The sequence below is a fragment of the Ambystoma mexicanum genome, chromosome 9, assembly GCF_040938575.1.
Source record: "Ambystoma mexicanum isolate Mex_15411 chromosome 9, UKY_AmexF1_1, whole genome shotgun sequence".
NCBI lineage: Eukaryota > Metazoa > Chordata > Amphibia > Caudata > Ambystomatidae > Ambystoma > Ambystoma mexicanum.
In genome coordinates this window covers 363589316-363604435 of record NC_090931.1, presented here as the reverse complement: position 1 = coordinate 363604435, position 15120 = coordinate 363589316, and the positions used below count along the sequence as shown (strand labels likewise).

Below are 15120 nucleotides of genomic sequence, written 5' to 3'. Positions count from 1 at the left end.
TATGAATATGCTGTCAGCTAGTTAGAACATGATGTGAGAAACCTAGAACATGCAGTGCGTGCATGTTAAATATGCCCCTGCTGATCTCCAATAAAAAATTTAAAAAAAACAGATGCTGTCTTTTTTACAGCATCACCACATATGTCACAGTAATAACTTGGATTAAATCCATAAAATGAATAACTGAACACTATTTCATTTACATACTAGTGTTGAGAAGAAAGAAATAATGATCAGAAGCACAAAAAATGTTGGTGGGCAGAGGCACCCTCAAAGAAATTATGGCCAGCCCTACGCCTTACTAAATAAGAATAATGCCCAGTGCTTTTATTGAACACCAAACAAGGTTAGTCTCATATCCACTCAGGAGGATAGCTCAGGGGCAATGTGCTCACCTTCGAGGCAAGACGATGCGGAGCAACACAGGTTCGATCCCCGGGTCTGCGCTTACAAACCTCTGGGTATTAAGCACGCTATAACTAACAAATCAATTAAATGAATCAATTAAATCATACACCAGTGACCACTCTGCATTAAACCCATGTGTTGGGGTCCACAATTCCCATTAAAAATTCTCTTTGTGTGCCTTTTCATCCACACATTTTGTTTGGATTCAAAGTTTCCAATCTTAGAAGTGCATGAACTTGACTTCTCTTCAAAAATAAGTTTGCCTTGTCTTGAGGAAAGCCCCTTTTATCAATATAGGCGACACAACGGATGAGTGCACTCAATTATACAGGGCCGGAACACTAAGTGCCAACACCCATACGTACTTAGACGTAGGGTTTGTGTCTAGATAAAGTGATCCGGTTAGGGACAACAACATCCTAAGCGGATGAACATGTTCTATCCATGTTCCCCACATAAAACCAGTCTGTACAAGTTGGGTTTCTGGGAAAAAAACTCATGCACCTGTACTTTAGTGCTTTTTTGTATGACATTTTTGCACATTTGTTGATGTATGGAAACAAGTTTAAGAAATATATATATATACACACACACACACACATACGATTTTGTATGTATAACAATATTAGTAAAATTATGTCTATTTTCACAATTCACTGATGTTGGAGATTGCTTTGATGGGATAATGCAAACATGAAAATATGAACAAATCAATATATAGGACAGTGTTCCACTTGGTTAGTCAGTATTAAAGTAATTCAACAGACTATGGTGTATATCTAAGCGATAAAAAGATGGGTGGTCCTACTATAGTTGTTTGTATCCAGACTTAAATGAAGGAAGCAAGATGATAAGGGATTGGGGAACTCGGGAACGATTATAAATCCCTAACTAAGGGGAAAAAGGACACAATCGCTACAAATATGGGAGGCTTTGGAAAAAGCTGGTCAACAAAAAGATTGTAAAGAATTTTGGAGGTTAATCCACGAAGGTTACCAAACGGACAACCATCTTTTGCAGATGGACATTAGAGACCACAAGTGGTTTAAGCACTTTTTTTTACTTTATGCAGAGCATAGGCCTTAATTTTCAGACAAATTAGATTACATTAAATCCGTTACCAGTAATTTGATCCCTGCGCATTAGGTTATTAGTCTGGACGAGGTCCATACTGCATTATGCAGCCAATCTCGGAGTAAGGCCCCAGGTCCACACAGGATCCCAATGGATCTCTACCTGGATGAACAGTCTATTTGGGTTCCATATTTCTATCAGTTATTCCGAGTCATTATCAATCTAGGCAGTGTACGTGCAACATGGAATATGGCAGAGATTGTGCCGATATATATATGGGGAGATGAGATAACCCAGGTAATTACCAACCAAACTCGATCCTCAATGCTAGTACAAAGATCTATGGCAAGTTGCTTTTAACTAGATTAGAAAAGTGAATTACTCAGAACTGTGCATTAGCCACCTTCGGGCAGGATTCTGTAAATAAATAACTACCATCAACCAAGTTTTCAGACTTATGTTGACTCTTGGTAAGCACATCTAGATTAAAAACAGCGTACTCTTAGGTTTAATGTGGATATAAGACCAGAGCCAGCGGGACATTACCATTAGGCAGTAATGGTCCACTGGCGAGGGGCTTATTGCCATTAGTATTCCAGGGTTTTCAGCCCCGGGATACTAATGGCATTGTTATTTTTGTTCAATCCGCTATTGTTTTGCCGGTTGAAAAAGCAGCCGCTGCAGTACATGTTAGTTCTAGAAAGACTAGAACACTCCTACTGATTTATTACTACGGATCAACAGGGTGCCATTTTGGCCCAAGTTGATCTGTAGTAATGAATGGGGCGGCGTACAGCAGTGAGTAAGAGGCTATTAGACCCGGTGCGAGATGCACGTACATGGGATTACACTGTGGTAAAGCTCACAATTGAGCCAATCCACCTGACGTGTTTTCCATGGCATCAGCGTGCCGGCTACCAAGGATTTAAAGACCATCTTAGACGGCAGCCCGCGGTCTGACCTTCAGCGCTCCCCGACTAATAAAACTATTCCTCTAAAGTATTCTCCTTAAAGCGATAATGGAGCTTTATTACAATGCAAAGTTGAGCTGGGGTTCAAGTGATGAAACTTCTAACCTCTTTGCGTTTTGGAAAGGATTAAGACAGGGCTGCACTCTGGTCCCTATTCTATTCACTTTAATGTACTAGATGTGCTAACTTAATGTGCATTTGATACCCCTATTTTCGCCGCCTTGAAACACTTGTGGATAGGCGCTTTATAAATGCCATATATCATAACAAGGAAAAAAGTTTATGCAATGTGGAAAGCCCCATGGGCCCTATTCCAAAGTAGTCATAGTAATAGATTATTCCCAGATTAAGGAGCTCCCTTTTTCCGATTGTATAGGGTTAAGAATAGGACAGGACAGCAAAAAGAACAGCCACATTGATGAGGCTAACCCAACTCTGGGAAGATACTGTGGGGGCATTTTAAAATGTTCAAAGTCTGCAGGCAAAAACATACTGCCTCCAGCTTTGGAAATATACAGAGCACAAGCTGTAGCCGCAGCAGGGTTTGGCACCGAGATTTGGGGCCATGGCAATATTTCAAAAATATCAGTGACAGAAAATGATTTCCTTGAAAAGTTGTCTGCTCCATTAATTACTCCCAACATTTTTTTAAACTTGATATTATGTGGATTGCCAACCAATTGTTAGTTAAACCCCTGCTGTGATTTTGGACATCTATTACCCAGTCTAAGTACAGAATAAAGTTGCAGGATTTATTGAGATATCCCTAGGCAGGTTCATTTCCCTGGTTCACGCATATCAAAAATACGTCCAACCTTGCCAGTACTACCAGCGCTGTAAGCAGCAAGTAATTGATGCAAAGATTGTGACAAATGCCTAGAAATCTCAACCAGATACAGCCATCTTAACTAAGAAGGGACAACAAACGGAGGAATATTTAAGTCTTATCCCCAACCCGGTTTATAGATCACTATACATCAGAATGCGCTTGGGCACTTTAACCATTTCACTGATAGAACAGCAACAACTCATCTTTCTGTCCATTCTGCCCTGGAACCGTAGAATTGCTGCAACATTTTTTTATTCTAGCATATTAGGTTTGCCAACATTAGAGACAGGAACTCAAAACCATGCATGATTAATAGAGGGTTCCGGTCCCTGCAGATAGGAGACGAACTGAGTAAAAAAGCAGGCTCAATGGATATTATTTTTGCTGTTTCAACGTATTTGGGTAATGAGTGGACAAGAGCTAAGTTTATCAAATTAAAATAACTGTCAGCTATGCAGGCATCTTGGGACCACGTTGTCAGGATAATTCTGTTATGTATAGTTAGCATCCTATTTGTATGCAATAGGTACTAATTGTAGTATAGTTGTATTGAATTTCGATGTTTTTATTTAGTATTGATTTTTAGAGTGTTTGTCGTTACCACTTTAGGACTCCAGGCGCAGATTTATTCATTTGTAGTGGGGGGGGGATTTAGTTGTTTCTAAGAGGAATTTTTGACAAAAAAAAAAAAAAAAAAGCTAGTTAAGGATAGTCCACCTTGATTTTGGCCAATGATTAAGTTGATTACCATCACAATGAACTGGGGTCCTTGTACTTTAAACAAATGTCTTTTTAATTAAGTATATTCTATATTTATGTGTGAGCTTGACAAATTGTTTATGTTATGTGCTGCTTGTTTTTCCTTTGTGCTTTTATGGCTTTTGATGAAATAAAGAACACACACAACAAATTTGTAAGTTCCAAAGTCACTCAAACACTAAAAAGCATTGGGTCGATTTCGTACAAATTTCTCTGTTGAAAAGATATTTTTTTCTTTCAAACACACAAGCGCCGTTATATTCTAACATACTCCACAGACTACCAAATTGAAATTCATTATGAAAGGACTTCTTTAATCCACTACTCATCTATCCGCCCTATCGCGGAAGAGATTTCTAGACCAATAAACCTTCCAGCTCCTAAAATATATTAACCCAAAATATGCCTATTTTCTTTTGCTATTATACTCTAAAATACGTGTGAATTTAAATAATTCAATCGCTAGTCCCAGGGAAATGGCCTATTTGAATGTCAAACAGTCTGTAGAACTTCTGCAAGTTGACCACTATGAATATCTTTAGTTTCACCAAATATAAATAGAAATAGGAAAAAGCTGTCGTACAAGACCTGTCGAGTAAACCAGGCAACAGACCGAGTTATATTTACTGGATAAAATCTTTACACAGATTTGTTTAGTTCCTTTCTACCACTGCTGGTGTACTGAAGTCGTAATCCCTTTATCACCTTTTTTCAACACGGTATAGATCTTTCATCTTATCCTCTTTAAATAGGTTTTGTAAGCTACTGGCATTACACAGTTGATATTTGCATCTGCTACAGAGACCTGCATAGTTTGCAGGTCTCACAGGCTTGAATTTGGTAGTGCTGACTTAGTCTACAACTCTTTCAAGGTCGGTAAATCCTTAAATTGGGACACCTCTATGATCACCTCGTTGAAACATGTAGGCCTTCTTCAATGCGTTAGATAGGAGCTGCATTAAGCACCCACTCTAGAAATTTTCATTTCATTTTCTTGAATCCAATTGTTTGACCATACATCAACCCTACAAGAGGTTTATTTCTAATGGTAGATCATCCAATCAGTAGTGTTTTACCATAAAATAAACCTTTTTGCCCAAGGCACATTTGTTTTGAAGAGCAATACAAAGACATATGAATGCACCTTTACAGGCCTCAGCCGAGTCCCCCCTTCTAACCCCACAATCTTAAAGGATAATGAAAGCACTCTATGTTTTCTATGTTTTTAAAAAGGTATGGGCATGTTACATGCTGCAATAACTACATTTTGTAATAAAAACAAGGCCCAATATTTTGTGCATGGAAAAAAAACAGATTTACATTCTGGAAAACACTAGAGAAACACAGCTGGACTTCCCCAAAAAAATACCTGAAATACAAACTCTTAACTCTTTTATTGTGTATCTTGCTTCCTCTGTTACAGTGGAGAAACCTGCAGAAAGGAAGTTTAATCAACTCGGAAAACAAACCTCTCTCTTCCCAGCATGCTACAGTCGAAGCACAGCCAGGGGGGCAACTTCACCACTTATACCAATTTAAGACACTCTGTCCAAAATAGGATCTTAAAGTACTGAGTTTATGTTCTCGCAAGCACATTCAAACCTATGATTAATTCTGACACCAAACTAGTCCCTTAGAAAAAAGCATTTCGGCGGGATAAAAAAGAAAAAAAGGTGAAACGCCGGAGTTAAATGAAAGATGGTTTTCCAACACCATGTACGGGCATGTGCTCAGCAGAAAAGCAGAAATGTAGTTAAAATCAGTCAGAGGAGTGAGCTCCCAGTCATGTGAGCGCTATTCTAGGCTTTACGAGAGCACGTTGTCACTGATGAGGACTCCTTCCGAAAGCGGTTTCAGACTATAAACAAGGAAATCTTTCTCTCACGTTTACTGATCCTTCATCTAAAGCAAAGATAACCCTGCAAAATAGATGGGCACTGAGTAATAAAGAGCCACTTGGACAGGACACAGTTTAGGGTTTTCCCGTGTCTCTGGGTTCGATGTTCATGCATCCCGATTGTAACATGATCTGTGTCCATTTGACCCCTCAAGAAATTCATGAAGTGCGAAAGCTGCTTTTGTAGTTCGGATTTTTGATCCTCAGTGACATTTTAGCACCATCCACAAGAGCCTAAAGTATGTGAAACTAAGAGGGTGGGTGAAGCAGGGGATGATTATAGAAGTACCTTGCATTATGAGCCCTACAAAGGTCAGCCTCTTGGAGTGGGGACATCACGAAAGGGCAGACAGTAAAGCTAGAGTGCTGCTGTAGCATCAATTGAAGTCTTCATCACAGCTATTAGAATCTGGCAGTCGCCGTGATGAAAGCGCACAGGAAGATAGAACAGATGGGGAAAGCATAGATGTACTCCTCTGATCATTATAAGTGGACTTCATAAGCTGCCTCCAACCATCTCGCAGCAACAAACCAAACATACTCCCTGTGAGAGCCATACTTTGAGTACTAGTGCACCAATCAAGAGGGGAGATCTACTCATCATGATTACTGCCATCTAGCATCACTTGCAGCACTTCTGGCTTCTCAGGCTCGTGCCTTGGCAAAGATTATGCTTGTAGCCAAGAGTCCAATGTGGCATGTGTTCATTGGTGCAGTTGTGGGAAAGGCAAGCGATTAAAAACACAATAACCCCAGAAAGCACACCAGAAAAGACGGCAAATAGGCAATGTTTAGGATTTAACATGTCCATCATTCTCATTTAAAAATAGTTGTACTGAGGTCACATTGTACATGGTCTCTTAATACAGGTGAACTTTAGGTTTCAATTCTGGGCACAGAAATCCATAACAAAGCATCACTATATCAGTGCAGAACCGCATCCAGGCGTGAAGAATATGAACACACACTAAGAGGAGGCTCCTTGCTAGGTAAAATAGGGTGCATCATTCTTTGGCATACTGTATAAAATCACAGTGTGATGACTAAATGGACGTTGCTTCAGCGGAGTGAAGAAAACCTCCCACATCCATGTGCTCTTCCTGTGGGATTCGCCAGTTGTCACAGAGGAGACGCATACAGGGTACCACTGCTCATTGCCTCCTCGTTATTTTTTTTTTTAGTGGAAACCGCATGCAAATGTTCAGAAAGACCCAACAGTCCATAGAAGACACTCAGAAGTGTGGCCGCCTATTCCGTCCGCTAAACTTTGTATCCGCACGGACTTCTCTGCAATAAACACAATACAAACAAATTACTGGCAAGAAATGAGAAACGCCTCACCATATTTCCAGCACAGAAAGTATAGCAAACACATTTAACTTTACTATTCCATGGTTTTCAAGTGGAATAGTTCTCCTCTAGCTCTCCACCATTCAGAGTTTAAAAGATCAAGTATCTTCTATGATACATTTTCGATTTTGTTGTACCTGTAATGTATTATCAATTTCATACATGGCTTGCAAGGAGATTTGTAATAAGGTTTACAGAGTCTACCGTTACTTTCAGAATGCTTCCTCAAATAGGTTGAACATTTTTTTTTTTACCTCCGATCTGAATATATGATATTACCATTTCCATTTTTTTAAACTGGTTTCTGAAATTAGTGTTACTCCTTTGATGTTATCTAAAGCCAGTGTGGATTGCACCATCACAAACTGCTTGCAACCAGAGATCCACTCAAGTAGTTTCTTTTTCTGTGTCACAAAAGTCCCGATAAATTTGCACTTGTTTTCTCTGCTGGACATTTCTTTGAATCCACTAGCAAGTTCTCTCATTTTTGAAGTAGCAGAACTGTTTATACACTTGTTTTCTCTGGGCACGTTCGAGGAAACCTTCTGGCAATCACACCGTAACGGGCACCTTCAAGCATAAGGACCAGTGCAATTGAATTACCTGGGTAAGGAGAGATATACTGCCTGCACATAGTGGAATACCACATAGTTGTCAGAAAAGCTCTTAAAACATGGCTATTCACAAGACCGTAACTGACATAATAGCAGGGCACCTGCAGCCATTATCAACTGCTAGAGACAGACAAATTGACACACAACCCCAAACAGTTTAGAACATTTCACAACAACTGAAGCAACTCACAAACCATAATGAAAAAGGGCCCTTCAAGTTTGCCTCACCAACACATGCCATAAACACAGGGGTTAAGTCCTAAAAAAAAGTGGGGGCGGGAGGTGGACTCAAACATACCAATTGAATGTGGAGTCACTAGAAATTAGCATATCAAGGAGCCCTCTGAAAAAAAGTGTTTTTGGGAGGCAGGGGGTGGGGGGCGGGTGGGGGACTCCGTCCACCCACATGTGCCCTCGACTTCAGCCCTGCATACACATCACTGAAGAAACTCGGGAGATCAGACTCCCCAGTCTTCCCTGCTCTTGCATTAAAAAGCCCCTATTCGATGGACAACATGACAAAACCGCCACCACTAGGTCAACAACAAATGGGACGCCAATGTTTCAGTCTAGCAGGACACTAGTAAACCTCTAGTTTACCCAACTGACCGATCAAATTATGCTTTAAGAAAGACCCAATGTATTTCAAGGTGTTGGGCAAAGTTTGCATGCAGTACCCTCTGGGACCACTACACACAACTTTGACTACAGGTATAGGAAAACCCAACCTTTGGTATAAGCTTGTACTACACAGTTTTGGTAGCGTGTTGAGCAGCCAGGCTTATCTCAAGAGGGGTCAATGTGAGCTGTAGTGTGGTTACAGAGATTTACAGTTACAGGTATTCAAATAAACTTAAACTCAAACTCAAGGGTTCTTGCATAAACAATAATTTATCAGTCCGTTAGAATAAGCCTTCTTCAGAAGGGAGCAATATAATAGTAACATTCAAACACACTTCAATACTGTACACTCTTAGTTTCTGTACACTCTTAGTTTCTAAATCAGTAAAGACCCTTTTGGGATGGCCCACAGACACAACCTACACCCACAGGTGACTTCAATAACTAGTGTGCTGGGGACATTAATATCTTATTGTTGCCATTTAGAATACTTTTAGAAGTTGGTAAAAGGCAAAGATTATTAGAACAACAAGAGACCACAAATATTCCTAAGCAGGAAAATACTTGTGGATCAGAGTCATACACCACACGAGGCTAAGCCAAAGTCAATGGGCAAAAGTCTAGTATAGGATGAAGCACAAGTAAATGTAAAAGTCTTTGCACAAGTTCTTAGGAGTCTTTGATGAAAAGAAGAATCAAACGTAGGGCCACAAGCTGATTAGGCTTGTGAGTTGTAGAAGTTGCAAGCACTCTACAGTAAGAGGTACGTTCTCTCAGACTTTTTACAGTACCTTAGAAATGAAGAAAAAGATGCAGCGGATGACTTCTGTTCCTGTGCAGCTCTGCAGATCTCGCTGTTCCTGGGCCTCAGTTGTGGGGACAAGAGGGAGGACGTCAGGGGACTCCTGCAATGCACTGGGACGGTCAAAACTCACAACCGGCAAACTTCACTTTAAGTGGCTGTTCAGTGTTTCAGCTCCTCGTGTCTACCGGTCCTGCACTCTCTCTTACTTCTTGGGAGTCCAGAGGATCTTCCAAAAGCTCTAGGCCAGCTTAAAAGCAACACACAATCTGGTGTTCCTTTCCCTGGCAATACGGTTTCCAGCAGCAACTCTGTGGAAAATCAACCAGCTCTGAGATGGATGTCCAGGTGACTTACTTTGGAGTTGATTGGTCCCACCAACTCAAAGGGAGTTGTCGTCCTTGTAGGGGCTTCTCAGTCGGTGCGAACTTGGTGTTTCAGCCCTGCAGCAAGGCTTCACCGGGCAAACGAACGGTCCAGGAGTTGCAGCAGACGTCCTCTTCAAGTTCTTTGGTTCCTTCGTCCAGTGGTCGACTCTGCCTTCCAAGCCAAGAGACTCTCCTTTTATTCAGTTCTCTCCCATTCATTCCAGCCTAGCTGTCACTCACCCAGCAGGGTGGCTGTCCTTTCCGGACAGTCAGCCAGCCAATCACCACAGAGTGCATTTGGGTCTCCTAGGAGACTAAGCACAGGGAGTTTCAGGCACCTCCCTCACTTCCTGCCTACCCCAGAAACTCTGGAGCCAGAGGCGGGCTTCACGCCTGGATCCTGCCAAAGGCGAAATGAACAAAGAGACCAAATCTGGTTTGGCGCGTAGAGAAAATCTCTAGAAGGACCTTTCCACAAAGAAATGGCGAAAAAAGAAGAGCAGGGGCCATTTTGCCAAAGATGGCCCCTGCACCATTTTGAAAAAGATGGCTCCCGCGGTTGCTTTACCGGAGCCGCGAACGCAGCCCGCGGATAATGCAAACCATGGTAGTTCAAATGAAACCACTGCGACCAGCCATTCAGTGAGAAAAGGCTAACATAAAAAATGTTACGTGAGGATCTAGAAACAAGGGATACTAAGTAACCCCTCCGGCACTCTATTGTAAGATAGTGTGTGCTGGGTCTAGAAAATTACAATGGTAAGTAAAGACAATTTCACTTTACTGCCCCGGGAAACAGTAGTTTATCCCAGAGAAGGTATTTAAACCTTGGGGAAATCTGAAAGACTTCCCTGTGTCACTACACTGAAGGTGTTGTGTGACACAATGTAAAAGATGATGCCTATGGAGTTTTTCAGACTCCATAACCAAAAGAAACAGCGGTAGAATTCACATTACAATATATGAGAGAGTGGGAAAAAGGGTCTCACTCTCTCCAGGTTAAAAAAAAACCAAGTCCTCAAAAGCCAGCAAAGTTGCCCAGGGTCTCGAAGGTGGAGGGAATAAGCACATTTCTGAGAATTCTCCCTAACAGACGTCAATGCAACCTTGATTGGTCTGGCTTGTCCAGAAGGTTACCCTGTTCCAAGAAACTAGGCTGGCCTGCTGAACCTCTGTCCACCAGGTCAGAGTTCAGAAATCCATCTGAACAGAAACAAGAATGGATTCCGCAAGAAAATGGTTTGAAACATCCAAAATTACAACAGTTTACTAAATTTAGTAGCCCCCACACACAATTCAAGCTTGCAACTGAATGTAAATATCTGTTGTGCCGATTCCAAAAGACATCCCCATGCCAGGTATGCGTTTTCTGTTGCTGAGGAGCGAGGCATGGCAGCACATAGCAAGCACTTCATATGGTTGGGAGTAGTTAGGTAAGATTTTCATTTTAAAGCTAAATCGCCCTCACTTGTGAGATCCCCAAAACTTTTTCTGGATTTGTTTTCCTTATACCTCAATGAGTGGGAACCTTTTTCCACACACACCCCTTCTTTTATTATATTTATAGGTGTCATTTTTAAGACTCTCCATAGCGTCCTTTTGATTTTATCCTTTTTTGACAACTTTTTGGCATCTACATTTTATTGTTGCTGGGTTGCCCCTTGGGCTTCCCTTTTTATTTTCTCTGGCTTACCTTGCGAGAGCTACAGTTCCCTAGGGTAGAAAGGCCATTTATATCCGCTCTACATTTTATTCTGCGAGACCGGCACACCCCACCTTATGTGGAGTGCTGGGGATAAACTGCGTGTCCCATTTCTTACTAGCACTGTGACATCTATGTTACAGAGACAAGTTTAACCTCAATGGCTGGTTGTAGTGATCCTTTATACTACTTCGGTGCATCTTACTCGCAGGCTCTTTCCGCAGATGCACCCTTCGGTGCCCATTTTTACCAAGATGGCCGCAGGCCTTTTTCACCATTTTTGGGTTTCTTGGTCTTTTGCCTACTCTCAAAAGGCAGGAAATTCCTTTGAGAGGATTTGGTCTTTGGCAGGAGACCTTGGACAAGCTCGCCCAGGCTGCAGAGTTTCAGGGACAGCAGGCAGTGAGGGAGGGATCCAAACTCTGCAGCCCTTTGTCTTCTAGCCTGCCTACTGGGATACAGTTCCAATTGAGAGGTTGGCTGTCCTGAAAGGACTGCCACCCCCTCAAGTTTGAATGTTGCACACCTGTTTGATTGGCTGGGTTGCTGTATAAAGGTCTGATCCTGGAAGCTGAAGAGGTAGCCCACCAGTGGAACCAAAGAGGAAGATGAAGAAAAGCCGGCTGAGACGATTTACAGCGACCAGAGAGCCTGCTGTATAACCGGAGCTTGCAGATACTTTTCCTTCCAAGCAGCCTGGGGTACCCAAAAACGAAGACCCGGTCCCAGAAATTGGTGTGATCCACAAGACTCAAGACAACCTGCATTTTGAGCGATCCCACGACGTGCTGGGCTGCAATACACCAATACCCTCGGACATAGGGCGGTGCACGGTCTTGCGAATTTCAGATCTTGCTGAAAATTAGGAGGCATTCTGCTGGACCTCCAGAGAATTGATTTGAGTCCTTGAAGTCCCCTAATCAGAGTGCTGGACCAGATTATGATGGGAATCTGACCAGCGATATTCAGTCTTTTCGCGACTCCTGAAGTGCGCCAAAACCACAAAGCTGCAACCAGCATCGAAGTAACTCTTGCCTGGAGCCAACCCTATTGATCCCTGCCGCAAATTCCCTTCCAGTGTCCTTTCTTCAATCACCATGACGAGGAATTCAAGGACTGAGTTTTCGGCTGCAGATCCTGAAGACATTCTACTGCACTTCTTCTCTGCTAAAGGTACTGGGTTGGCTTGGGTATTATCTACCTTATGCCTTATGCCTTTTGTGATTCCTGTGAAGCTTTGGGGGGTGATTCATTTGATTGGGTGTCCTCATCCAGTTCGACCAGGCCCAAGTCTGGAATCCCTCTACAGTGCCTTCAAGTCCCTGGAACCTTTCTGCAAAAAGTAAAATACTGGTTTTGAAGAGCTTTCCTCAGTAGCTTTGACCTTTCCTACATCTGAGTCTATACCGACCTGTTTGTTGGCCACTAGTGACCTCCCTCCTGCCACTGAGAACACTCATGCTTCAAGAATAGGGAAAAACGTATAAGGTTTGGGCCTTTTGCCCTGAAATGTAATGTTTAAAAGTTACTTATTTGTGAAATAATTCTTGGTAACTTTCCCTCTGAAATATGGGCAGTTACAAAAGTTCTTACTATCCTTCAAATGCATTTTGCAATTCTTAAAAATGACACCTGGTTAAGAAATCTCATAGTAAATCAACCCTGTTACCAGGATACGTTTCTAAATAGTGGAACACAAATCCATGGGGTTATTTTACTCACCTGTGAATTGGTTCCCCCACTCCCCAAAAGTAATGCTGTTGACTTCACCCAACTATTTCTTTCAGATTTTGAGTGTATACGTTTACCAACTGGGTCTCGCTTCCCCCGACCTGCTTTAATGGCCTGTCTAGAATAAGTCTACCTTGTGTTTTTATCTTGAATAGCTGTGTGCAATACTTAATTAAGTGTATTATGGGTTTTACTAACCCTGGTCTGCCTTATGCCATCCTAAAATAAGTTAGACAGTTACTGCCTACCTCAATCTGTGTTCCACGGATCTGAAAAGCAACTGTAATAGTTTATTACACCATTAGGTCTTACTCACCTGGTACAACTGAGGGTTATCCTGAATGTAGTTATAGGTTCATACTGTTTCATGAATTTGTGTTCCACTATTCAGAAAAGTATCCTGGTAACAGGGTTGGTTTACTATGTGATTTCTTAACTAGGTGTCACTGCATAACCGACAGGGTCTACTACCCTTGAATTACTGTAAGTAATTTATAAGTAACTTATGGTTTTACTTCACCTGAATAGATGCATTCTATTCTAAATGTGTACGATTAGGTCTGACTTGCCTAGAAATACTGTTAGTCTGAACAAGGTCTATGTTTTGGTCTGTGTACCTTAAAGCATTGTGTTGCAGTTTTATATTGTGTTTAAGACTATAACAAAGTACATACTCACCAAGATTACCTTGGCCTATTTGTATTAATAATAAACCTTTACGTATCATAATACTTCTGGGTGTAAGTGTTTCTTTTGAACCATACCATTTGTATGCTACAGATTCTTTGTATTACCCTACAGTCCTCTCTTTCTCCCAAGATAAGCCTGGCTGCCCTGTCTACGCTAGCAAATACTCAGGTGGTACAGCCTTATACTAAGAGTGGAGTTTTGGAACGTCTCAGTGGTATGGTTTTGTGAAGCCCTTAGTTGGACTTCAGAAAATCTGTCTGAACAGGAGGCAGGATACCAGATACTTTTTTTGGTATGCCAGAATTCAGGTATAAGGTCAGAAGGGACATGGGGCCAAAAGGCCCATTAGTCAACACAATCAAGGAAGAAAAAAATATGGGTGCAAAATAATTTAATTAGAGCCTTAGATTGTCACCTATCTTAGTTCTGCTGAAAAGTAGAACTAACAAGATTCAATTTTGAACGACCTTAGAGCTAAACCATAACATAATGTGGAATAATCATTTGAAGCGACATAGCCCCAAATCATTTCAAAAGCCTCATAGGGACAAAGTTATAGGGCATGAAAGAAGAGCATCTACTCTTAGGTCTGGTAAAAAAAGTAAGCGGTTTGATCCAGTATACTTTTCCGTTTGAAAGGTTACATTGATTTGCTCCAGATTCTCCTAAACAGAATTAAGGGACGAAAGGTCAAAACTCCTGGGTATCAGCCATTCAAATTCATAATTCAGAAGGTGTATAGTATTAATTTTATTTTCTCAGCAGGATAAATTAGAGAGTTTCCTGAAAAGTAAAGTTCAGAAAGGACTCTTCACAAAGTTTTCAAAGTCAAAGCCCAAGCCCGGAAACTTTGTAAACGCATGTGATCTAAACTCTCTGCTACTACATGGATATTAATGGAAGGCACCAGATGGAATGCTAAGCATGTATCCCTCCACCCCAGGTGGGTCTGTTCACGATCTATAAAAATGATACCATCATGGACCAAGGGAGGGAGGCGTAAAAGCCTTATTGGACATGCAAGCCTTTATCCCTCCTTTCTTCAAGTGTCTCATGTGCAGACACGGAGCCTGCTGAAACACCTACCTGTGCACACATTACGACTGAATAGAAGGATCTCTGATCTTGCAGAGCGCTAAACCTGGGATCTCAAGCAGTGGTGGGAAGGGCCCAATAACTACCAAGCTTTCATCCCAAAAGACTCAGATCTTATTTTACCATTAGTACCTTAAATATCAGATGTGATGGAATGCATTTAGTAAGTCAATGCCGAAATCTTCAAGAAAGTCCTGTATTATGGAAAT

At 41.5% G+C, this 15120-nt stretch overlaps 1 protein-coding gene across 1 annotated transcript in view; it reads right to left on the bottom strand.

Annotated features, from left to right (window-relative positions):
* Nucleotides 1-5416: 5416 nt before the first annotated feature.
* The window catches only part of BUD23 (BUD23 rRNA methyltransferase and ribosome maturation factor), a 111306-nt gene continuing 101602 nt past the window's right edge, over nt 5417-15120 (bottom strand). The window contains exon 12 of the mRNA XM_069614795.1: nt 5417-7225. Coding sequence (XP_069470896.1) covers nt 7171-7225 — 55 coding nt within the window. The 3' untranslated portion in view covers nt 5417-7170. The remainder of the gene's footprint in view (nt 7226-15120) is intronic.